The sequence below is a fragment of the Macaca fascicularis genome, chromosome 6 (genome assembly GCF_037993035.2).
Source record: "Macaca fascicularis isolate 582-1 chromosome 6, T2T-MFA8v1.1".
NCBI classification, from domain to species: Eukaryota; Metazoa; Chordata; class Mammalia; order Primates; family Cercopithecidae; genus Macaca; species Macaca fascicularis.
The window spans coordinates 68064007-68090707 of NC_088380.1; the positions used below are offsets into that span (position 1 = coordinate 68064007).

At 36.2% G+C, this 26701-nt stretch overlaps 1 protein-coding gene across 17 annotated transcripts in view; it reads left to right on the forward strand.

The window, feature by feature from the left end:
• The window catches only part of IPO11 (importin 11), a 230651-nt gene that overhangs the window by 127288 nt on the left and 76662 nt on the right, over positions 1-26701 (forward strand). For all 17 annotated transcript variants that reach the window (XR_012413694.1, XR_012413693.1, XR_012413695.1 and 14 more), the window contains 4 exons: positions 403-483; positions 10170-10265; positions 11030-11143; positions 22662-22783. Coding sequence is in view for 14 of the 17 variants with exons in the window: in XM_073993507.1 (XP_073849608.1) it covers positions 403-483; positions 10170-10265; positions 11030-11143; positions 22662-22783 (413 nt within the window). In the remaining 3 variants the exon portion in view is untranslated. The remainder of the gene's footprint in view (positions 1-402; positions 484-10169; positions 10266-11029; positions 11144-22661; positions 22784-26701) is intronic.

The following is a 26701-nucleotide window of genomic DNA, read 5'->3' on the forward strand; positions in this document are numbered from 1 at the left end:
ATAATTATGATTTTGATTATTTCTTATTTGAAATCGGGGGTGCCTTTTCAAACTTTTAAGATTGGTCTTATTTTAAGGCAGAGAAACATTGACTGTGAGCATTTCCCATTGCAGGGCAGATGTGCTGCATGTAATTCCTTTCTTATTTAATGCAGAAAATGTGCTATGTTAACAAATTTTTATATTCCTATAAAAATCAATGTTTCGATAATCTATATTTTTTATTTGGCATAGTCTTTTTTCTTTAACTTTTCCTAGGAGTTCCAATTGAAATTTGATATGCTTAGACCATTATTAGTGTATAATTCTGAAGTGCATTATAATGAATCCCAAATGAAATTTTATGCCTTTTTGATATTACAGATATGTTCTTACATATATTGACTTTTAATTGAATTTCAGACATATGCAGTAGGTCTATGCCAGTCGTTTTGTGAACTTTTAAAGGAAATTACTACAGAAGGTCAAGTTCAGGTGCTCAAGGTATTGTAATCATTTTAAATGAATATATTTGTGAATTTTTCATTTATATTTTATGATTGGGTGTGGACTTCCATTTGGGTGTGGATGGTTCACAAGAAGGACAAGAGTTGATATAGTTCTAGACAGGCTATTTTAGCAGTTTTCAGTTGGTTTAATACCTGTGGACCAGAGGTCTCAAATCTGAAGGTTCATACACTTTCAATAGGCAACAGATCAACTGGACATCTTATGAAAATTCAATTCTGGATTTCTAACAAGGTCTGAACTGATTGGGATGTTGCCTATCTTGAGACCTCACTTTGGGTAGTAAGGATTTAAAAACTCTTGCAAATTATGCAGTGATGTAATATCTGATACTTCTCATTCTTTCATTTTGTTAGTCTGCTGTTGGGACAAAGTTTTCACTTTATAATTTGGTGGCTTTAATTTAAGTTAGCTATCAAAATTAGAGTACCGTGTTTGTTGAGATTGTGTAACTATGAACCAACAGTCTCTAAGTTATATATTATCTTTATATATTATACCTGTCTTAAAGATATAAATAGTATTCAATGTATGTATTTACATATAAACAAATGTATGTAGAAATATATTAAAATATCTTTGTATGGACTTTGAGAGAAGGTATAGCTGTTAAAAGTACCCCTGTTTGGGTACATGTATGTATACATACATGTCAAACCTGCACGTTGTACACATGTATCCTAGAACCTAAACTATAATGAAATAAATAAATAAATATAAAATTGATTCAAAATAAAAAGAAAAGTACCCCTATTTTTAGTGTTGAGTTTCTCAGCTATGTTCTAAGATATGAGAACTGAATTTATATCACAACAAAGTAGCATTATGGTGTGAAAATCGTGGCATTGCATTAGAGCCTAAAAATGATTTCACTTCCTCCCAGTGAAATGAAAGAGGTTATCCAAAGAGGTTTGCTGTAAAAAGTACACTTAAGTAATCACAATAACTGTAAGCAAGGATCCAAAGTGTACTTTAGGATCTAATTGGGTAAAAGTTTGCGCAGATAATGAAGTCTTACTTCATAATAACTGATATGGTTAGGCTTTGTGTCCACACCCAAATCACCCTATGATCAAGGGGATTGTAGGCATTACCACCCCCTGATTAGTTATCTCTACCTGGTCTCCCAAGTCAAGGGAATCCTGGGGATGGTTTCCCCCATGCTGTTCTCATGATAGCGAGTCCTCACGAGATCTGATTGTTTTGTAAGGGCCTCCTCCCGCTTCGCTCAGCACTTCTTCCTGCCATCCCCTGAAGAAGCTGCCTCGCTTCCCTTTCACCTTCTGCCTTGATTGTAAGTTTCCTGAGGCCTCCCCAGTTATGCTGAACTGTGACTCAATTAAACCTTTTTCCTTTATAAATTACCCAGTCTCAGGCAGTTCTTTATAGCAGTATGAAAATTGACTCATACATTAACCAATAAGATACCATCTAGATTTGCATAAGCACAGTCTATGACGTTTGCACAACAGTGAAATCGCCTGATGACACATTTCTCAGAACATATCCCTGTTGATAAGTGGCGCGTGACTGTGTTTTTATTCACTGTCACAACTCTGCTAGCATGAATCAGGCTAATATAGTGTTAAGTACTGCAGAGAAGTGAACAAGAATAAAGAGAAAGAAGATGCCATTAGGATTGTATATTGAGCATGGGGTTTACATTTTAAAACCAAAATTTATAAACGTATTTTTGCGTCTGTAAATTGGAAGGGTCATCTGCCAGATTACTGAAGTATTAAATTATAGATTGATGAGAAAAAGAAGGCGCTTAAGGAGGTTAGTAAGGACTGTATTAGTTTCCTAGGGATGCTGTAACAAAATACCACAACCTTGGTGGCTTAAAACAAGAGTTTCTTTATAATATTTATATTAATTGTATAATTAAAAAATCAGTGTTTGTGGGGCCATGCTCTTTCTGAAGGGTCCAGGGGGAGAATCTGTTCCAAGCCTTTCTTTTACCTTCTGGTGATTGCAGTCAGTCTTTTGCATTCCTTAGTTTGTGAATATGTAATCCAGCCATCTGTGCTTCCGCTGTCACATGATGTTCTCCTGGTATCTGTCTACGTCTCTGTTTTGTTTTTGTTGTTGCAGGGACAGAAGTCATAATTGATTAAGCGCGTTCCCTAATATCTTCATCTTACCTTGATTACATCTGGAATATGGCAAAACTCTTTGACTTTAATTTTGTAGTTTATTAGTTTCTTTTTTAGAGCCAGGGGTTTACTAAAGGGTGAGAATATAAACCACTGTTACCAAGAATCATGTGGGCTCTAAAGGATTTGTAATAACAGTAATCTGCATGTGGCTTGTTGAGACTGTGGATACTTGAGGCCTGGTTTATTGCACTAGTCTATTAATCCACATTTATTATTAATTTCAAAGTATTCTCCTAGCTCCAGAGCTTACAAGTAACATCAAACATGTTGCTTACTAAAATGCTTTTGTGAATTTTTATTGCATTTATGCCTTTACTAAACTGACAGAGTGGCAATAGATTAAGGAACTCAGTCTTACACAATCTCAGCTTTAGCTTTTGCTTTGGCGATAAATTCTTCTCTGGAGGTAAGAGGAAATAAGGAATTAACACGTTGGACTTACTATTTGAGGAAAGAGTGATTGGTGGTGTGTGAGTGATTAAAACAAGTGAAAATTGCCATGTCATTTTAATATTATCTTTACAGATATTTTTCTGTATGTATGCCTGTTTTAACCTTTCTCCTCTATTATACTGAGCTTCTCCATTATCCAAAGTTCAGTAAATGTGTGCTCTGTTTGCTCTGAATACATATATAATAAGTGACTTGAAAGACGAGGAATCCATAATTTTTATGTTGAAGATGTGCATCCAGTATAAATGCCATCTTGCCTATACTGAGGATCCATTTGGAATTCTCTCCTTGACCAGCCCCTTGATTTGCATATGCTGCCCTGCTACTTTTATGGCTCTTGAGTATACTTTGGCCTTCATTTTCCTCATTTATTAGATGAGGAATGATACTAAATGATTTTTATTTTGTAAGTATGCAGTACCTGAAGTTTTCCATATTAAATTATAATATATGTATTCTAAGTGATTAAGAAAAGGTGATTTCTCACATTTAAGCACCTGCCAGACTAAATTTGAATTGACTTCACCCCCATCCCCCTCTTTTGGCTTTTCTGCAACAATATTATTAACGTAATTGTTGAAAGACAACTTGTGAACTATTTGGAATGGCCATTGTGATTCTACTTGTTTTTATTATACTCTTACCAAATTATTAGAGGAAGCGTAGCATAGCAGCTAAGACTACCCACTGAAGGGAGACTCCCAGGGTTAGAACATTGGCTTTGCTACTTCACAGCTATGTGATGTGGACAGATTACTCTTTGTTCCTCATTTTCCATCTGTAACATGGGGATGATAACTTTACCTACTTCCTAGGATAGATGTGAGGAATATTTGAGCTTATATTTATAAACAGTTACAACAATGCCTAGCATATAATAAGTGAATATAAGAGTTGGCTGTTTTTATGTAATATATAGCTGTCTCATTATTTAGTCTTTCTATGGGGGGAAATAGACTACTACAATTTTAGGGAAAATAATTTGTTTGCTAAGATCTTTGGCTGTAGGGAAACCAAGTTGTTTTACTTTATCCTTTGACCATTTATTGGAAATAAATGCTTAATACATTTATTAAATTTGCTTTTAAAACTAAGCACGTGGTTTACACAATGATGTGTATTATCAGCAAGAACTGCATATTTCCGCTGGCTCTTTAAAATAATTAGTAATTATAGTTTGGTTGCTGGGTGCGGTGGCTCATGCCTGTAATCCGAGCACTTTGGGAGGCTGACGTGAGTGGATTACCTGACGTTGGAAGTTTGAGACCAGCCCGACCAACATAGACAAACCCTGTCTTTACTAAAAATACAAAATTAGCCGGGCACGGTGGCGCATGCCTGTAATCCCAGCTACTTGGGAGGCTGAGGCAGGAGAATCACTTGAACCTGGGAGGCAGAAGTTGCGGTGAGCCGAGGTGGTGCCATTGCACTTCAGCTTGGGCAACAAAAGCAAAACTCCATCTCAAAAAAGAAAAAAAAAAATTATTTTGACCGGGTGCGGTGGCTCACGCCTGTAATCCCAACACTTTGGGAGGCTGAGGTAGGCAGTTGATCTCAGGAGTTTGAGACTAGCCTGAGCAACACGGTGAGGCCTGTCTTTACAAAAAATACAAAAATTAGCTGAGCATGGTGGTGTGTGCCTGTAATCCTAGCTACTCAGGAGGCTGAAGTGGGAGGATCTCTTGAGCCCAGGGGTTGGAGGCTGCAGTGAGCCGAGACTGTGCCACTATACTCCAGCCTGGACAATAGAGTGAGACCCCGTTTAAAAAAATAAAAAGAAGAAGAAAATTAATTGTATTTCATTTATTTATTTTGGCTGCTCAGAATAACACAATCTTTTTAAACTTTTTTATTATTGAAAATTCCAAACTAACTTACTACATATCAAAAATCTGTAGTCAAATACATAGTCATTATTTTTGTAACATTTAATACAAATTACAAATTAAGGCAATTTCTCCGTAAGTATGGCAACAGTAAATTATTATTAGGATACAAACACTTGAATTAAGAAATTTTGAGTCAGAGATGGTGGTGTGTGCCTTTAATCCTATCTACTTCAGAGGCTGAGGTTATAAGATTACTTAAGCTGAGGAGTTCGATTCCAGCCTTCCGTGCAACATGACAAGACAGCATCTCTCTTTTTTCCTTTCTTTCTTTCTTTCTTTTTTTTTTAAGGCAGAGTTTCGCTCTTGCTGCCCAGGCTGGAGTGCAATGGTGTGATCTCAGCTCACCGCAACCTCAAAAAAAGAAAAAGAATGAAAAACTGAGAATCTGATAATATGTGTTTAAGATGGTATTTTTGTAGAAATATTATTATAGCTCAGTCTGTATGTTTGGTTTAAAAATCTTAGAAACTAGATTTTATTATTTAATAAATGGATGTTAAATACTAAAAATATATTCATTATCATGAATAAATTGTATTTTTATGTTAAGGACTATTTTAGGACAATAGTGCTTTCATTTTACTGCTATATTTGAAGACTGGGCAAACTCTCAAAATTTTTGGCATTTTCCTGTTCTTAGAATTCTAGTATAACAATAACAATAGTTTTTAATATTAGCTCATTTTCATTTTTAGTATCTCTCAGATACCATTTCTTAATATAGTATGCTATATAACATTTTAAATATATTTTTTACTAAATGCCAGTTATACTAATTTCTGACAGTATCTGCAAGTAACTTCTTTGTTCTTTGAAGCAGAAAATTACAATGTTAGGAAAATTGGATAGAGAGCCCAGTATGGTATGCCTGCTTTTGGAGCAAATGGTATAGAGCAAAGAATAGAATTTACTTTATTTTGTGACTCAACATGTTATCTAGAGAAATACAATTATATGATAAAATACTCTAAATTGTTAACATTTCTTTAATTTGAAATTTGTCAATATTATAGCCATACTACTATGACTTTGAATTCTCATTCTGGTCGTGGTCGTATTAAGCAATGTCAAGCCAAGTTTCTTTTTTTCACTGTGATTAGACGTAAGATGACACAAATATTTTTAAGGTATAACTTATTCTGTAATAATAGTAGCTCATACTAGCACTTAACACGTGCTACACATTCTAAGCATACAAAACATAGATTTTATTTAATCCTTACATAAACATATGATGATAGTACTGCTCTTTTCCCCAGTCTTACAGATGAGAAATTAAATCACAAAGTGGTGAATAATTTTTTCAAGGCTGACAGTTAGCATTGGAACCATAATATAACATAGGCGTTTTGACTTTAGGATCTATGCGTTTAATCACTTTGTATACAGTGTAAGCGTAAGTCAAGTAAATTGTTAAATCCTGCATTTTTCACTAAAGTTTTAAGAACACAATCTGTTGCAGATATATTTTGAAAGGGAATGGGTTTAAAGTGCAAAAGTTCTTTTTGTAATAACAAAATGTTGTCAAAAAACAATTAGTAATGGGTAATTGGATGATTGAAGTACCACATCTTGTTAGGTATACAGTGGAGTACTGTGCATTCCATTAAAAAGAAATGAAGAAAATCTCTATATGAGTTTGCGAATATAAACAAGGAGCGGTGTCTCTAGTTTTCTTCTGTTTAAAAAGTGGAAGAAGGCAGTGGAAGAATAAACCAGGTAATTAAAGTAGCTATCTAGCAAAAAGAGGAGGAGAGGGTGAAACTAGATCTGTCAAGATGTATATCTGTTTTATATTTTAGAGTTTGGAACCATGTAGAGGTAAAGTATGATTTAGGGGGAAAAAATTACTGAAGATACAAAACAGACTGAAACATTTGAATCTAACTGTTATGATGTTGGTGGCATAGTTATTTGAGAAGAATATTTCAAGTCATTTTAATACATAGTATTTTACATGTATATCCCTGGTGGGATGTAATGTTAAACAAAAAAATGTTTGTAATTGCATTCAATAGTGTTATCGTCATCAGTAATATTGGTATTGTTGTTTTGAAACTCGTATATGAATAGTAGAAAGAAATAAGGTTATAGGACCTGGCATTTTTCAGTGTAAGAGAAAAAATATAGGACCATTTCGTATGGGTTTCCCACAGGCACCTCAAATTCAGTATATCAGAATGGAATGTCATTATTATTATTGACACCACAATTGTATCCATTTGACCAAACAGGAAAACTAGAAGCAGTGAAAGACTTTTTCACCTTTGGTCCGCTGTTCAGCTTTTCTGTATGTTGCCAGTTCTAATTCTGAATTTTCTCTTGATTCTGTCCCATACCCTCTGCACCCAAGTCTGATAATGATATTTTTCTTTCAGAAACTTCTCTAGCTATGGTTCCTGACCTTTTAGACCACGAAAACTCTATTTTATCCCTGAAATATTTGTGTATACGACTATGTTATTTATTTACTCAATCAGATACTGCTTTATGTGGGGATTATTTAATCCTTACATTAATTCTAAATATCCCCTTGACACAACCCCCTGCTCCCCGCTGCCAAATAAAACTATAAAGATTCCTGTGGATTGGGGCCAGCCACAGCTCTGTATTATTACTATAAATTCTCTTCAAACCGTTTTGTTTTTAAAATTTTAATCAGAATTTTATATGACATAGTTTAGAGTCAACTAGACAGATGTATAATGTTTCTTAAAGAAAAACACTGTAGTCAGCTGTCTTTCTGCCATTTTTCCTTGCTTAGAGACAACCACTTTTATTGTTTGGAGCCAATTGATTCTTTTGTATCTATGATCAGATCTGGAAATAACACCCCTGTGTTATTCCTTCATGAGTTGTTAATTGTAGGCAGTATGTATTGATACCGCCTTTGCACTTCCTCTGTGCCTTCGTCCTCCAAGTAATCAAAATTCAGTGTTTACATCATGATTCCTATATTTCCTATTCAAAGCTGAGACATGTAGTCAGCTGTGTTTACTTCTCCTTTTCTGTACAATCTTTTGTATTCCCTGGAAGTAATACTTACCCTTTTTTTTTGGTATAATTTTTTTTATGTTCACTGAACTGTCTGACAGATGTCCAATATGTTCAGACACATCAAGGATTCTGTTACTTTAATTTTCTTGGGGAAGTCTCTTCAGAGCCATGCTGACTCCCACCTTGGGGCTCCTTCTTTTCCAAGTTTGTGGCTGCTGCTTCTTGTTCCTATTCTGAAATTTTAGAATGAGGCGCCGTGATGTAAGTTTATTTAAATGCATTCTGTTGGGCACTGATGAGCTCTTTTAGTCTGGAAGCAATCTCTTTTAGAGTCTTTATAGAAAATACACTGTCTTTGTTCTCCTGGATTGGGCATCAGTTGTCCAGATACTACAGAGTTGAAAATATGTAGTACTCTGTTTCTTAGACAGACTTTCAACCAGTCTTACTTTCTTTCTTTTTATTTTTAGCTTCCCCTTTCTCCTTCTGAAAAGTGTAAGGTTCTGCTACTTTCTGTGTTTTTTGGAGTAGAGAAAGTGGGGGAAGTTACATGAAGTAAATCTGGTTGCTTCTCAGCTTTCTCCTTTGACACCTTGGGATTCAGCTTTCTCTGACTTAATGAGTCAGTTTCCTCTTGAATTTCTTCTTTCTTGCTTTCAGTGTATGTTTCTCATTCCTCTTGTCCTTTTAAAATTATGTTCCCCCTCTTAAAATTTTTTTTCTATAATTTTAGTAGGGTTTGAGATGGGAGTGAAATTATACATGTATTTAATAATGGGCAGGTGGCCTTACTTTCTACTCACAGATAAATACTGTCTGGTGATATCTGCCTCTATGACTCTCTCAATCTACTAGCTTATCTGTATATTTTCCATGTTAATCTTTTTTTCCCAGATCTAGTTTTGGTGTTTTTTCCCCCAAAAAATAAACTTTATTGAGATAAAATTTTATTGTTTCAAGTTTTATCTTCTCTTGCTTTTAATCAGGAATTGATATCTTGTGAACCTGTATCTCTTAGTAGTAGCATATATAGTGCTTACCCCACAGTAAAGTCTTTATATTTTTAATCTTTTATTTGGACATTACCTTCACTTCTTGCTCAAAATTAGAGCAGCAGCAAATGTTATCAACCATGGATGCTACTTGCTTACCTTGGGACTGTTTTGAAATGCTTGGAAGTATTCTTGATGGTCATAATTTTTGGAGTACACTGTTGGCACACAGTAAGCAGACACTGGAAGATGCTAAATCTCCATCAATGCATGGGATGACTATGCACAGTAAATGGTTCTCTTCATTCAAAATGTCAGTAGTCAATCTTGAGAATCATTGATAGAAGTCGTAAGGGAAACTTGGCTCTACCCTGAGGCTATTCCTTGCCCACAACCCTCTCAGATGGTATCTGTTTCCTTCCCCACCTCGCAAGCACTTGGGCTGGAAGTGTGGGGTAAATGTCCTTTTTGGTCCTTTTTGCTGTTTCCTGACCACTGCATTCTTCTCCTCCTAAAACTTAAAACAACAATAAACAAAAAGCCTCCACCCTGCTTTGAATTTCATGCTTACCCATTTTTGTTATAGAAGAAACATCTCACTCATATCAAAATAATTTCTATGTTGTTTTCACATGTAACAATCAATACTCATGACTAACAGTGTAATTATTAATGAAATATGATTTCTAATTTAATAAATATGCAGTATATATGCCACATGCCTTTTTCCTCCAATTTATTGATTGACTTAAATGTGGATTTATTTCTGGGCAGTGAGTATAGGTGTTACTAACTTCCTGTTTAGCTATCAAAAAGCCAATATTTTAAAAATGCCTTTTGCTGCCTCTATTAGTGCATCATTTTTAAGGGTTATTTGTTTAAATTGCAAGGGTAAGAATTACATTAACTGCATGTGATACCTATGTTATTACAATGTGATTAAATACAGTTGTATGCAAGATATATAGCTGTGTGTAAATATATACTTCATATCAAACTGCAATTTTAAAATGGATTACCTTGTAAAAGTGTGTCTGGTGTCGGAATATTGCGTACTCTGCATTCTTAAATTTGGTCTGTGATATTTATTTTAGTGTATTGTTTCCTTACATGTGTTTTTCATAAAGGAATGACTTTCAGTATTATCACCAATGTTTCTTTCTGGGTTTTAGGTTGTAGAAAATGCCCTTAAAGTGAACCCAATATTAGGTCCGCAAATGTTTCAACCGATTTTACCCTATGTTTTCAAGGGTATTATAGAAGGGGAGGTAAGATTTTTCTTTAAGTTCCAAAGGTAGTATTAGACTATAGGATTCTAATTTTAATTACTCTATTAGATGCAGAAGGAAAACTTTTCTTGTCATTTGGATCATATTAAATTACGTTAAATTTTCAGGGCAGTTAGACGCCTTTGTCTTTTCCTGTTCCACACAGGGAAGCATAGATTTTCTTTGACATGTCTCTTTCAAATATATGCATGTATGTTCACACAAAAGTCATTTGAAGTACAGGAATGGTGAATGGCTTAATTCCAATGCTTGACTACTAAGAATATGAGGGGGACAGGATAGTGTTAATGCTGGTATAGACTGAATATGTTAAACCACTGGTTATTTTCTAAGAACAGCTCTCTTAAATAGATCCATAGACCTGTGTGTGTTATGAGTATTTAAAGTAATACAGTGTTGGGAGGCGGAGATTGCAATGAGCCGAGATCATACCACTGCACTCCTGCCTGGGTGACAGAGTGAACTCCATCTCAAAAAAAAAAAAAAGTAATATATGAAATTGGTAAATATTGTTTCTTTCTCTTTATTGGACATATATATATATATGTATAGATAGATGATGCATATAATTCATACATGTATTTAGTAAGTTAGAACTCAGGCAATATTGACAGTTCATTCTAAAGAGAAGTAATATGGAGGAGAATGTTATTTTATATCCGTGTTGCTTGTTACTGTGTCAGTGATTGTTTATACTTGTACTATAACACAATTTTACGAGTTTTTTTTTTTTAATTGTACAGAGGTATCCTGTAGTGATGTCCACGTATCTTGGAGTTATGGGTCGAGTTCTACTACAAAACACTAGTTTTTTTTCTTCACTACTTAATGAGATGGCCCATAAATTTAATCAGGAGGTAAGAATCAATGTACTTAAATTTAAGGAAGTCTTTATCTAAATATAAATTAGAAATAGTTTGATGAAATAATGAGTCTTTGTAAAAGTCGCTTTATAATATTTAGACCTTTACATTTTAAATCTTTATGCTATATCAATAATTTGGGATAGAAAAAGGAATCTGTAAGTGGCAGTTGAAACTTACAAATTTTTGTCCTCGCTCAAAATAGGTGATTTTATTCTGCTTAGCCATAGAATATAATGTTGGTTTGTTTATAGCTGCTGTTTTTCTTCACTGATACAGAATCTGAAAACGGGTATTTTGCATGGAGTGATGTAACATCTTTGTATTATTTCTTTAGTTAACTTATTTTTAATGTCACAGATTGAGAGAATTTCTGTTCTGATTATTGTGGAAATGACCTTTTTAGCAAAGGTTTACTTTTAAAAATTGTGACTGATATCTATTACCAGAGTAAGTTTGGAATGGGTTTTTCAGTGAGGTGATTTAAGACTATATATATGATAATTCAAATAAGATTATGCTGTAAGTCATTAATCCGTTTATTAAGATTTATATGATATAGAAGATAGGGTATACTTGACCAGTATATCTACATTGGAGACAATTTTTAAAATCTTTTGGTTTATGGCTGAAAACAAATACAACTATTTCTAATATAAGGAAATCCAGAATAAGGAAGTACAAATTTTTAAATATATGTAGCTTTTCTAGAATTAGACTAATCAGAGATCTCCACCTTTGTTTTGATAAATAAATAGGGTATATTTTTTATTAGCTTATTAATTTTAATTGAAATGGGATAATACATATTTTTTAGTTCTTTTTTTTTTTTTTTTTTTTAATTTTTAGTAGAGATGAGGTCTTGCTGTGTCGTCCAAGCTGTTCTCAAATTTCTGAGCTCAAGTGATCTTCCCACCTTGGTCACCCAAAGTGCTGAGATTACCGGATAACTAAAAATATTTAAGAACATAAGAGAGAAAATTAAAATGATCCAGAGGAAACATCAGAATGTCATTACTATGTATTCATTTTCTTGTTTCCATGAGGGGCCTGGTCATGTTTCCAACATTTCTTGAAATATGTGTCCTTCTTTCCTTGCATTAGTTCATGAAGATTCAATCTGAGGTCACAATGAGTAAATATTTAATCACCAAAGTTACAGATTAATCTCTTAAATTTTTTTAATTGACACATAATAGTTGTAGACATTTATGGAGTACATAGTGATATTTCTATACATACAGTGTATAGTGATCAAATCAGGGTAATTGACATATCTATTACCCCAAACACTTACTATTTCTCTGTATTGGGAACATACAACAGCCTCCTCCTCACTATTTGAAACTATATATTACTGTTAACTGTAGTCATCTTGCAGTGCTATATAGAACACTAGAACTTATTCCTCCTATCTACCTGTGATTTTTTTTATCTTTTAACCAATCTCTCTCTTCCCACTTTCCCCTTACCTTTCCCAGTCTCTAGTAACCACTGTTCTACTGTCTACTTCTTTGAGGTCATCTTTTTTAGCTTCTACATGAGAAGTGAGAACATGCAGTATTTATCTTTCTGTTCCTGGCTTATTTCACTTAACATAATGCTCTCTAGCCTCACCCATGTTGCCACAAATGACAGGAATTCATTCTTTTTTGAGATCAAATAGTATTCGTGTGTGTGTGTGTGAGATACTTTCCGTATCTATTCATCTGTAGATGGGTGCCTAGGTTAATTCCATATCTTGGCTATTCTGAACAGTGCTGTAATAAAGATGAGGGAACAGGTGTCTTTTCAATACAATTCTTTTGGAGATATATATATCCAGTAGTGAGATTGCTGGATCATACAAGAGTTCAATTTGTAGTTTTTTGAGGAAACTCATGATGTTCTCCATAATGGCTATACTAGTTTACATTCCCACCAGTAGTGCCTAAGTTCCCTTTGCTCTACATCCTTTCTAGCATTTGTTATTTTTTGCCTTTTTCATAATAGCCATTCTAACTAGAGTGAGATGATATCTCATTGTGGTTGTGATTTGCACTTCCCTGATGACTATTGATGTTGATCCTTTTTTTGTTTTGTTTTTGAGACAGAGTCTCACTCTGTCACCTAGGCTAGAGTGCAGTGGCACGATCTCGGCTCACTGCAACCTCTGCCTCCCAGGTTCAAGCGATTCTCTTGCCTCAGCCTCCCAAGTAGGTGAGATTACAGACACCCACCACCCTGCCTGGCTATGGGGTTTCACCATGTTGGCCGGACTGGTATCGAACTCCTGACCTCAGGGGATCTGCCCGCCTCAGCTGCCCAAAGTGCTGGGATTACGGGCATGAGTCACTGCGCCTGGCTGATGTTGACCATTTTTTCATGTACCTGTTGACCATCTGTATTTCTTTGTTTGAGAGCTCTTTATTCAGATAATTGTTCTACTTTTAAAATGGATTATTATTTTTATTTAGCTGTTGGTTGAGTTCTTTGTGTATTTCGGAAAGTAATCCTTTGTTGGATTTATAATTTGCAACTATTTTCTCCCATTCTGTGAGATGTCCTTTTACTCTGTTGTTTGTTGCTTTTGCCGTATGGAAGCTTTTTAGTTTGATAGAATCCCGTTTGTCTGTTTTTCTTTTTGTTGCCTATTTTTTTGAGGTTTTATTCATAAAATCTTTTCTCTGACCAGTGTCCTGATGTGTTTTCCCTGTTTTCTTCTAGTAATTTTATATTTGTGGGTCTCACATTTTAAGTCTTTAGTTCATTTAAAGTTGACTTATGTATATCACCAGAGATAGGGGTCTAGTTTCATTCTTCTGCATATGGATATCCAGTTTTTCTAGCACTGTGGTTGAAGTAACTGTTCTTTCTCCATGAATATTCATGCTACCTTTTTCTAAAATCAGTTGGCTGTGAATGTATGGATTTACTTCTGGGTTCTCTGTTCTGTTGGTCTGTGTGTGTTTTTATGCTGGTACCATGCTATTTTGGTTACTATATTTGTAGTATATATATTGTATTTGTTATACACACACACGCACACACACTTTTTTTTTTTTTTTGGGACATGGAGTCTAGCTCTGTGGCCCAGGCTGGAGTGCAGTAGCAGAATCTTGGCTCACTGCAACCACCGCTTCCCAGGCTCAAGCAATTTTCCTGACTCAGCCTCCCCAGTAACTGGGCTTATAGGCACATGCCACCATGTCTGGCTACTTTTTGTATTTTAGTAGAGACGAGGTTTCACCATTTTGGCCAGACTGATCTCGAACCCCTGACCTCAAGTGGTCCACCCGCTCTGGACTCCCAAAGTGCTGGGATTACAGGACTGAGCCACTGCACCTGGCTTATGTAGTATATTTTGAAATATGGTGATGTGATGCCTCTAGTTTTGTTCTTTTTGCTCAGCATTGCTTTGGCTATTTGGGATTTTTTATGGTCCCATACGAATTTTTTTTTTTCTATTTCTTTGAAGGATATAATTGGTATTTTGATAGCGATTGCATTGAATCTGCAGATTACTTTCGGTGGCATGGTCATTTTAACAGTATTCATTTCACCAGTTCATGAACATGGTATGTCTTTTTTTTTTTTTTTTAACTTTTATGTTTTTAAATTTTAAAAATTTGCTGTGTTATTTAAAAATTTTTAGAGACTGAGTCTTACTCTATCATCCAGGCTAGAATGCATGGCACAATCATAGCTCACTGCAACCTCACACTCTTAGACTCAGGTGATCCTTTCACCTTAGCTTCCCAAGTAAATGTGACTACAGATGCGTGCCACCACACCTGGCAATTTTTTTTTTTTTTTTTTGAGACGGAGTCTTGCTCTGTCGCCCATGCTGGAGTGCAGTGGTGTAGTCTCGGCTCACTGCAAGCCCCACCTCCCAGGTTCACATCATTTTCCTGCCTCAGCCTCCCGAGTAGCTGGGACTACAGGCGCCAGCCACCCCGTCTGGCTAATTTTTTGTATTTTTAGTAGAGATGGCATTTCACCGTGTTAGCCAGGATGGTCTTGATCTCCTGACCTTGTGATCTGCCCGCCTTGGCCTCCCAAAGTGCTGGGATTACAGGCATGAGCCACTGCAACCGGCCCTACACCTGGCTAATATTTAAAATTTTTTGTAGACATACAGCCTTGCATGTTGCCTAGGCTAGACTTGAACTCCTGGTCTCAAGAGATACTCCTGCCCCTGCCTCACAAAGCACTGGGATTACTGGCATAAGCCACTGTGTCCAGCCACCTTCAGTTTTCTTCTATCTAGTTTTTAATTAAGGAAAAAAAATGTCATATGAGTCCATATCAACATTTGATCTGATTAAATACAAATGCAATCCAGTGAGATATTAAGTCAGTTAAATGTAATTTAACATTAATATATTTCTTTGGGGTGCTGTTAGCTTTAAAATATTACATCATAATGCAAAAAAAAAAAAAATTACATCTTATTGAGCAATTAAAATGGCTTAGCTTTTGACAGGCATGATGGCAGGCACCTGTAATCCCAGCTCCTTGGGGGACTGAGGCAGGAGAATCGCTTGAACCTGGGAGGCAGAAGTTGCAGTGAGCTGAGATCGCACCACTGCTCTCGAGTTTGGGAGACAGAGCAAGACTGTCTCAAAAATAAGTAAATACATAAAAATAAATAAAATGGCTTAGCTTTGCTTATCATGTAATTAAAGTATCATGTGAGGACTACTCCAGTTACTGCTTGGTAACTTTGAAAGCAAACACATTTTAAGGTTTCAGTGGCCAGGTGTGGTGGCTCATGCCTTGTAATCACAGTGCCTTGAGAAGTCTAGGTGAGAGGATTAAGCCAGGAGCTTAAGACCAGGCTGGGTAACAAAGCGAGACTCCATCTCTACAAAAACTAAAAAAAATTAGAGCCCCGGAATTTGAGGCTGCGTTTAGCTATGATCACTGCACTCCAGACTGGGCAGCAGAACAGGATTCTGTCTCTAAAAAAAAGTTTAAATAGTTTTTTAAAACAAAAAAATTTAAAATGAGAATTTTTTTTAAAAATGAAGTTTCAGCGATTTTGGTATCATTACCAAAACAACCTACTTTGTATTACTTTTCATTGTCCTTTCCTGCAATTTCCTTTCATCTTCTTTCCATCCTCCTTTATCTTTCCTTTCCTTGCTCTCCTAGTCTTGGATACTCCTTCCACACCCCCACCCCCAGATTCCTACTGTAATTGGTTTTGATTGTTTGTTTTGTGGCTTTTTTGTAGCTTGTGATTATTTTACAAAACTTCTACTTGATGAGGGCTCAGTATTCTTGTTAGATTTATTCACATGTCCAGCCCTTTCTAAAATCCCTTGGTGCATGAGGATCCTGTCCCCTTGAATATCTTGGGCTTTCGCCTCAGTCACCTAGATCCCATTTGAATTCTTGGCCTCACTTGTGGGTGCCCCTCAATGTGTTATCTAAACATTATTGTCAGTGTCTCTATATCCTTGATAACAACTCTGAGACGGTCATGAGCCCTGTTTTTGTCTGTTTGTTTGTTTGTTTGTTCTTTGAGACGGAGTTTCAGTCTTGTTGCCCAGGCTGGAGTGCAATGGCACCATCTTGGCTCACTGCAACCTCCGCTTCCCAGGTTCAAGCGATTCTCCTGCCTCAGCCTCCCAAGTAGCTGGGATTACAGGTGCACGCCACCATGCCCGCCTAATTTTGTATTTTTAGTAGAGACAAGGTTTCTCCATGTTGGTCAGGCTGGTCTTGAACTCCCGACTTCAGGTGATCCATCCACCTCAGCCTCCCAAAGTGCTGGGATTACAGGGGTGGGCCACCTTGCCTGGCATGAGCTCTTTCTTGCTTAGGAACTTAAAATATACCCATGGTCTCTCACTTCCCATTGACATATCATTTGTTTTTACAGTACATCAGTAATAGAAATGTAAGGGAAATACTGTCATGCCTCCATCTATAGGCTAGTGGGCTAATCCAGATCTTACAATGCCTATTTGTCCCTCTTTTTCTTCCCAATTCTATATTGTTTTTATATCCACACTTCATTGTGCTGGTACCTAGAATACATTCCTTTCCAGAATGCTGTGTTCTTATTCTGGATTAGACATTTGGTCTTCTGGATTGGACAGCTGGTTTGATATTTGTCATGTTACACTGATGAGGTTTGACTGGTTCGTATGTTTCCTGCATTGTCCATACTCAAACTGTGGCTGAAAAGAACTCTTAGCCCTCTCTTCTCTGCCTTCTATTTTTTTGTTTGTTTTTTCATTTGTTGGGCTAGAATTATAGTAAGTCACCTAGAACTTTATACCAAGGCTCAACGTACTGTGGTTTTAGAAATCTGTTCTGAATCTCTGTTAAACTAATTATAAATTCTGCAGCCCAGAACTGATATTCAGCTGATAGGTGTCAATGTGGTCATACCAGTTGTTAAAATATTGACATAAATCCTGCAAATTAGCAAACGGTAAAAAGTGGCTTTGATAAGTGTTACAATTAATGGTATAAATTTTACTATAAAAATTGAGCATTCCTTTTAAATATTGTAAACACATGTTTTGAATCTGCAGGAGTACAGTGAAGAAATTTTTATCAATAATAAACTATCAATAATCTGCAGTTTAGGACATCTTCTGGTATATTTAACAATTTTAAAAGTCTTCAATAACTGCTGTAAATATAGAATTCAGTGCAAACTAAAATTGGTATTTATTCCTGGAATAAAGAAACTTTTACTATTTCAACAAAAATATAGTGGCTTACTATTGCTAGTAATATAAAGTTTGGGAGCAAAGATGCTTAAGAATTATTAGGAGTTGAAGGGTCTAAATTATATTTTATCAGAATGTCCGTTATTTCCTATTAAAATTCCACTGGCAAAAGTAAAGAATTTTTGCAACAATCAGGGAAAAAAGTAAAGGACCATAATGAATTGACAATAGACAGTTGTGTTTGATTTTTTAACTGTCAAAATGAACAAAAAGCATTTAAATACTATCAGCATTTTCTCAATACCATTTACTATGTAGTTTTAATAGAATATTTGAAGGGATAAAATATTTAATAAAAACACCAGAAAATTATTAGTATGAGAGTATTATTACATTCTAGATTTGTTTCTGACATCTTAGAAAACTTGTATAGGCATACTTGATATTGTGAGTTTGGTTACAGACTACCACAATAAAGTGAGTATCTTCATAACATAAGTCATACAAATTTTTTGGTTTTCCAATGCATATAGTTATAATTACACTATACTGTAGTATATTAATAGTGTGCAATGGTATTATGTCTAAAGTAACAGTGTATGTACCTTAATTAAAAATAATTTATTGCTAGAAAATTCTAGTGATCTCAGCCTTCAGTGAATGTTTTTGCTGGTAGATGGTCTTGCCTTGATAGTGATGACTGCTGGCTGATCAGGGTGGTGGTTGCTGTAGGTGTGGGCTGCTGTCACAGTTTCTTAAAATAAGACAAATGAAGTTTGCTGCATCAATCGACTCTTCCCTTCACGAATGAGAGGATTGACTCCAGTTTTGACAAAAATTCTACTGAAGACTAAATGGTCCTCAGAGAGCAAGAAAAGGAAAAATAAAAGAGGATGGAAGGAAGTTGCAGGCAAAGGATAAAGAACAGTAGGTTGTTTTGGTAGTGATAACAGAATCACTGAAACTTCATTTTTTTTAATGATGACGATGGACTATTTGGTCCTCAGTAGAAATTCTGTCACAATTGGAGTCAATCCTCCCAGATTCTGCTGCTACTTTATTAAGTTTATGTAATATTCAAAATCATTCGTTGTTATTTTAGCAGTGTTCACAGCATCTTCACCAGGAGTAGATTCCATCTTAAGAAACCACTCTTTGTTTTTGTTTTTTGCTCATCCATAAGAAACAATTCGTCATGGCTGGGCGTGGTAGCTCACACCTGTAATCCCAGCATTTTGGGAGGCCAAGGTGGTGGATCACCTGAGGTCCGGAGCTTGAGACCAGCCTGGCCAATATGGTGAAACCCTGTCTCTACTAAAAATACAAAATTAGCCAGGCATAGTAGCACATGCCTGTAATCCTAGCTACTTGGGAGGCTCAGGCAGGAGAATTGCTCTAATCCGGGAGGCGGAGGTTGCAGTGAGCTGAGATCCCGCCATTGCACTTCAGCCTGGGCAACAAGACTGAAACTCTGTCTCAAAAAAAAAAAAAAAAAAAAAGAGAGAGAAAAGCAACTCCTAATCTGTTCAAGCTTTATCATGAAATTGTAAAACTTTAGTCACATCTTGAGGTTTCACTTCTAACTGTAGTTTTCACTATTTCCCCCATATCTGCAATTATTTCTCCAACAAAGTCTTGAACTCCTCAAAATCATCCATCAGAGTTGGAATCAAGTTATTCCAAACTCCTGTTAATGTTGATGTTTTGACCTCCTCCCATGGGTCACAGATGTTCTTAATAGCACCTGGAACGGTGAATTCTTTCCAGAAGGTTTTCAATTGACTTTGCGTAGATCCATCTGAGAAATCACTCCCTATGGTAGCTATAGCGTTATGAAATGTATTTCTGAAATAGTAAGACTGAAGTTTGAAATGACTTCCTGATCTGTGAGTTGCAGAATAGGTGTTGTGTCAGCAGGCATACAAACAACAACATTAATCTCCTGTACATCTCCATCAGAGCTCTTGGGTGACCAGGTTCATTGTCAGTGAACAGTAATATTTTGAAAGAAATCTTTTTTTTTTTGAGCCATAGGTCTCAAAAGTGGGCTTAAAATAGCAGCAAACCATGCTGTAAGCAGATATGCTGTCATCTAGGATTTGTTGTTCCATTTAGAGAGCTCGGGCAGAGTAGGTACAGAGTAATTCTTAAGGGATTTAAGATTTTTAGAATGGTAAATAAACATTGGTTTGAACTGAAAGTCACCAGCTACATTATCTCCTAATAAGAAAGTCAGTCTGTGGACACGTTGATGCTTTGAACCCAGTCCCTGACTTCTCCTCCCTAGGTGTGAAAGTCCTGGATTGCATCTTCTTCCAGTAGAAGGCTGTTTCATTTACATGGAAAACTTGTTGTTTAGTGTAACCACTTTCCTCAGAGATCTTAGCAAGATCTGAATAACTTGCTGCAGTTTCCACATCAACACTTGTTGCTTCGCCTTCCACTTTTATCTTATGGAGGTGGCTTTTGTTGTTGTTGTTGTTGTTGAGACGGAGTCTGGCTCTGTCACCCAGGCTGGAGTGCAGTCACGCGGTCTCGGCTCACTGCAGCCTCCGCCTCCCGGGTTCAAGCAATTCTCTGCCTCAGCCTCTCAAGTAGCGGGGATTACAGGCGCCCACCACCACGCCTGGCTAATTTTTGTATTTTTAGTAGAGACGGGGTTTTACCATCTTGACTAGGCTGGTCTTGAACTCCTGACCTTGTGATCCACCTGCCTTGGCTTCCCAAAGTGCTGGGATTTCAGGCGTGAGCCACTGCACCCAGCTGGCTTCTTTTATTAAACCTCATGAACCATCCTCTGCTGTCTTCACACTTTTTTTCTGCAGCTTTCTCCCCTCATTCAACCTTCATAGAATTAAAGAGAATTAGAGCCTTGTTTTGGATTAGGCTTTGGCTTATGAGAATGTTGTGACTGATTTGATCCTCTATGCAGACTAATGGAACTTTCTCCATGTCAGCCGTAAGGCTGTTTTGCTTTTTTATCATTTATATGTGCACTGATGTAGCACTTCTAATTTTCTTCAAGAACTTTTCCTTTGGATTAACAGCCTGTTTGCATCAAGAGGCCTTTCAGCCTATCTCAGCTTTTGACATGTCTTTCTCACCAAGCTGAATCATTTCTAGCTTTTGGTTTAAAGTGAGAGATGTGTGACTACCTTTAACTTGAACACTTAGAGGACATGGTAGGATTATTAATTGGCCTAATTTTTTTTGCAGGGGGTGGATGGAGTCTCATTGTGTCACCCAGGCTGGATGGAGTGCAGTGTTGCGATCTCGGCTCACTGCAACCTCCGCCTTCCAGGTTCAAGAGATTCTCCTGCCTTAGCCTCCCAAGTAGCTGGGACTACAGGTGCATGCCACCACGCCCAGCTAATTTTTGTATTTTTAGTAGAGACAGGGTTTCACCATGTTGGCCAGGATGATCTCGATCTCTTGACGTCATGATCTGCCCACCTCATCCCCCCAAAGTGCTGGGATTACAGGCGTGAGCCACCACGCCTGGCTGATGTAGTTTCAATCTATGTGATCAGTACGCTTGATGGCATTTTACCTCATAGATCCTATAGAGACAGAACCAGTAGAGTGTGTGTTTGCAAAAGGGCCATGTATTCAAAATGGCTCTTAAACGCTGAAGGGCCCTAGAAAGCAGAGAACAAGGTAGACTAGTGCAGTTTGTCAGCAAAGGATGTTTTACTGGGAGAACTGAGAGCAGAAGGCGGCAGCAAGATAGGTAGATATTCGCACTGCTACTTCCAGACCCTCAGGTTTATTATATTTTATAGGGAATTGGTGTATGTGCTCTAGAATATGCAAGAATGCCATGTGCAGCATAGCCTATAATGAGTGTAGTAAAGTCAAGATTGCTTTGTCCTTACACTAGGGACAGTAAATAAAGCAGAAATCAGGAGGCCTTCCCAGGACTAGGGCTAATCAGAAGCCATCATGTTGCATTAGCATTCAAGATGGAGTCATATTTGTCTCCACAGTTAGATTAAAGAATTGACGTACATAATTGTGGGGCTGGTAAGTCTGAATTTTATATAGCAGGCTGGAAACTCAGGCAGGATTTCTGTTACAGTCTTGAGGCAAAATTTCTTCTTTCCTGGGCATACTGTTTTTGCTCTTAGGATTTTCAATGAATTGGTTGAAGCCCACTCACATTATCTAGGGCATTCTCCTTTGTTTAGCATCAACTCATTGTAAATGTTAATCACATCTATGTAATACTGTCACAGCAACATCTAGCCTAGTGTTTGATCAAACTACTGAGCACCTTAGCCCAGCAGAGTTTATACATAAAATTAGCCATCACGTTCTGTATTTTGTTGATTTGTTTTAGCATCATTTTTAGTGTAGCACGCAAATGTCTTAGGAAATAATTGATTTGTTTTCCTTTGAAACTCTGCAGTTTGAGGTTGCAACTTGTTCTCTCCTCTGAGAGTAGCAGCAAATTAGTCTAGCAAATTAGAGAACATTCAACAATAATCATCCAGTTGAATAAACTATAAGTACAAGTTGACAATTTTGAAAAATGCGTTTATTTTTTCGTTGTACCTGATTGGCAGTGATTTATTAAATGATATTACTAATATCACTCATGGGCTACTTACATGTTTTGAATAAGTCTACTTAGCTCTCAGGATTAATTAGAGTCAGTTTCTGGTTATGCTCAAATTATCAGTTTCCAGCTCATGACTTACCCCCAGTTCAGGTATTCCAGTTCTGTGGTTTACTATAATTGAATTTTAACCATGACTTATGAGGCTTTAGCCTTTAAAAGTATTTACCCACAAGTAAAACATATTTTAGGTATTTTGAGATGCCTCCTCCTCTTGTTTCAGATGGACCAGCTTTTGGGAAATATGATTGAAATGTGGGTCGATCGAATGGACAACATTACCCAGCCTGAAAGAAGGAAACTTTCAGCTTTGGCTTTGCTCTCTCTTCTGCCATCTGATAATAGGTGAGGAAATGTTTTCTTAAAATTTGTTTCTTTCAAGCATCAAAATGTAAACACTATTTTTGGCCATCAGTATGGCTGTGTGTTGCTAGGCAGTGGTACTTTTTTCTATATGGATGTGAATTTTGTTAGCTGATGATGACGTGGTAAGTGTTGGTCCAGATCCAGAAAGCACTTAGTGAGATAGGTACTCTTGGGACTGTGGGTGCTCTAGTTTATTTTGGTTATATTCATTTTACAAATTTATTTCATTCTTGTCTGAATTTCCATTTTTTATAATAACTATGTTTTATTAGACTAATCTTCAGTCCTCTTTTTACATAGACATATTAAATATCTAACATTTCAAAGTCAATAGCACTTCATAAAGTGTGTTATAAAGTATGTTAATTGAAGAGTATTATTAGTTTTGTTTTCTTTTTATTTTGGATTATTTATAAGGAAGTTTGCAAGTTGTTTTTTTCTTCTAAAAATTCTCACTCCCATAAAGCAAATACAAAATGCTTTGGTTTGGTCATTTAAAGAAGAATATATTGCTTCGTTTCAATTCCTATTTTGCGGAGTTTGGCATGAAATACTTTTAAAAATACTTTGACAGTCAGTACTTAGTTCTCATTCACACTGTGTAGATTTTTTAAAGTGATGGCAGGTATATAAATAACATAGAGCTTGATTGGTGAATCTTCCTCATTACATTTTTCTGGACAACTGCACATGGATGCGGTATGGGACATTGTTTATACTTTTGGCTTAGTCAGCCTAATTGAGTTTCATATCATTGTACACACCTGGAGTCCCCTTCTTTTTCATAGCAAATTTTTGAAATTTTAGTGCATGGTCAGCACATTTCTTGAAACCCACTTCATGGATGCACTTATGAATGTTGGTGGTATATTCTCAGGTCACCACCTTGTTAATGGCATGACAGCCCTTTTTGCTGCCCTTCTGTATCAAAGCCATTATGCTGGGCCCCTATTTTTTTGTACTTTTAAATCTAAAGGCTTAAAAGCAGGTCTCAGGGCCTGATGTTGTGTTAAAAGAATAATGGTACTACATTAGATCTTTATGTCTTACAGCAGCAATCCCCAGCCTTTTTGGCACCAGGGACCTGTTTTGTGGAAGAAAATTTTTCCATGATCTGGGGGAGGGGAAGGGAATGTTTTCGGGATGAAGCTATTCCACCTCAAATCATCAGGCATTAGATTCTCATAAGCAGTGTGCAACCTACATCCTACATCCCTCACATGCACCGTTCACAATAGGGTTACCACTCCTATGAGAATCTAATGCTGCCACTAATCAGACAGGAGGCGGAGCTCCGACGGTAATGCTTGCTTTTCCTCTGCTCACTTCCTCCTATGCAACTTGGCTCCTAACAGACCATGGACTGATACCACTCCATGGTCCAGGGGTTGCGGAACCCTGTCTTAGGGAATTTTTAGAGCATATACATCCTAGTGATAAATTAGTGACGTAAGTCCAGTTTTAGAAATCCTTATTTGTTCTTTATGTATTATTTACTTCTACTATGGTAATTTGTATTAAGGATATATATAATTATTTTGTCTCAACATCATAACAATAGATAATACTTACCAAATGCCATATACTTTCCTAAGTGCTTTATGTTGATAATTTAATTCTTAAAACAGCCTGATGAGGTATAGACATGATTATCCCTTCTCACAGAGCAAACAATTACTTAAAAATGTTAAGTAACATTTGTAAGGTAAGAGATCTAGCATTTGGCATGGTATAAGCCAGTTTGAATCTGGACTACTTCACACCAGGAATGCCTCTTTTAACCACCAGATGATATTGCTCCCCAGCTGGACACGCACAAGGTGAACAGATTTCCTCGCTATGAAATGGTGTGGCATGTTACTTATTTTTGATAAATAAGCCAAATTTAAGCTACCTACATTTTAACTCATTAGTGTTTCTCTCAGTGGAAAAAAAGTGGCATGAAAATTATTGAAGTTTTTAATATTGAAATGTTAAAGAACATAGTCTTTGGTAGTAGTCAGCACTCTAAATGTTTGTTAGATACATTAATGAATGAAAAAAAATGAGTTAATAAGACATGTTAGAGTTTTCTCCAAGATAAAGTACTGAGATTATTGAAAGAAAGCTAGAAACGGTGGAGGTTAAGTTTAGAAAGATATCTAATTGTATCAGAAAAATTTGTTTTACATTTTTAGTGAGAATACTGTTTGCTTCAACATATAATATTATGTAAGTGTGTGGTTGTTCAGAACTATTTTTCACATGTAAGTTGTGGAAATTTAATATAGGTTGAGTATCCTTAATCCAAAATGTTTCAGATTTTGGATTTTTGGGATTTTGAAATATTTGCATATATGCAACAAGATATTTTGGGGATGGAACTCAAGTCTAAATGTGAAATTTATTTATATTCCATATACACCTCATATAGTCTGAAGATAATTTTATACAGTATTTTAAATAATTTTGTATATGAAACAAAGTACTTGTATGAAATTTTCCACTTGTAGCAGTATTCTGGCACTCAAAAAAATCTCAGATTTGGGCCATTTCAGATTTTTGGATTAGGGATGCTCAATCTATAGTTGGGCATCTGTAAGAAAAATTAATACTTAGACTGGGACTTAAGTCAACTTATATAAATTGAGGGATAGGACTTTATTAAGACTTGAATTTCTCTTAAACACTGGAATTTTAAATTTAAAAGTTGTGAGGTGCCTTGTGATGGAAGATCAGATACAATTTTTGTTTTTAAAATGAAATACAAATCTGATGGGCACTAGCAAACTCACGTCATTTTTAAGGGTACTGAGAAAGTCTTGAATAATGTGGTACTAGAATTTTAAAGAATAATGATTTAACTTCATAATATCCTTAATAGACTAGTGATGAAACGTTGATACAGAAAATCTGTATCAACCTGTAACAATCTGAAAAAAAAAAAAAAGAAAACACCTTTATTGCACTAGAAATTTGGCACATAGTAATTGGCTTGTGACTTAGGAAGATTTAGTCACATGCTCTAGTGGAACGTGCTGATATTCAAGTCAGCAGTATTATTGTTTCCTATTTGTAACCTTTCTTCTAGTTAACTACATAGTTGTTGGAGTTTGGGGAGATTTTTCCTCTTTTACATCCCCAATGATGATTTCTTCTTTTTCTACCTAATAGTAATTTCCTATTCTTGTGTTTCTTTTAGATTTTGCAGCATACCATTTCCTTTTCCCAAAATAAGGCATGTCTAAAGTATGATTTTGATGATTTTAAAAGTCAGGCTAAATTGGGAAATGTCATTTTTTCCTCCTTTTATTATGATGGCATTTGGGTCCAGATGATTATTTTTTGTGGGAGGGTGTCCTGTGCATTGTAGGATGTTTAGCATCATCCGTGGCCACTACCTACCAGATGCCAGTAGCACTCTCCCCTTCCTCCCCCACTCAAGTCACGACAATTGAAAATATCATCAGACATTGCCATTAGATATTCCTGGGGACAAATTGCCCCCAGTTTAGAACCACGACCCTAAAGAATGACCATTTGGGAAATGGTTAAACTCTTTTACTCTAATCCACTACTTTTGGCTTAGAAATTTGGTGAAGACTACAGACTTTAGGGCCACACTCAAATCCCAGGGCCACCAGTCACTTGCTAATGACCATGGTCAAGTTACTCAACTCCCTGTGTCTGTTTCCTTGTTCTTAAAATGGGGGTACTAATAGTATCTTTCTAATGAGGTTGTTGTAAGGATTAAGATTGAGTTTATATATGTAAGGTCAAACTGTCTACATAGATGGAATTAACTGTCCTTATTTCATCCTCTTCTTTTTCTCATCCATGTAATGCAGTACCTAATTCTAAAAGATGTTTTGAATGGGAAAGATAGGTTTTTGCATCTGAAATACATAGTAAGTTTTG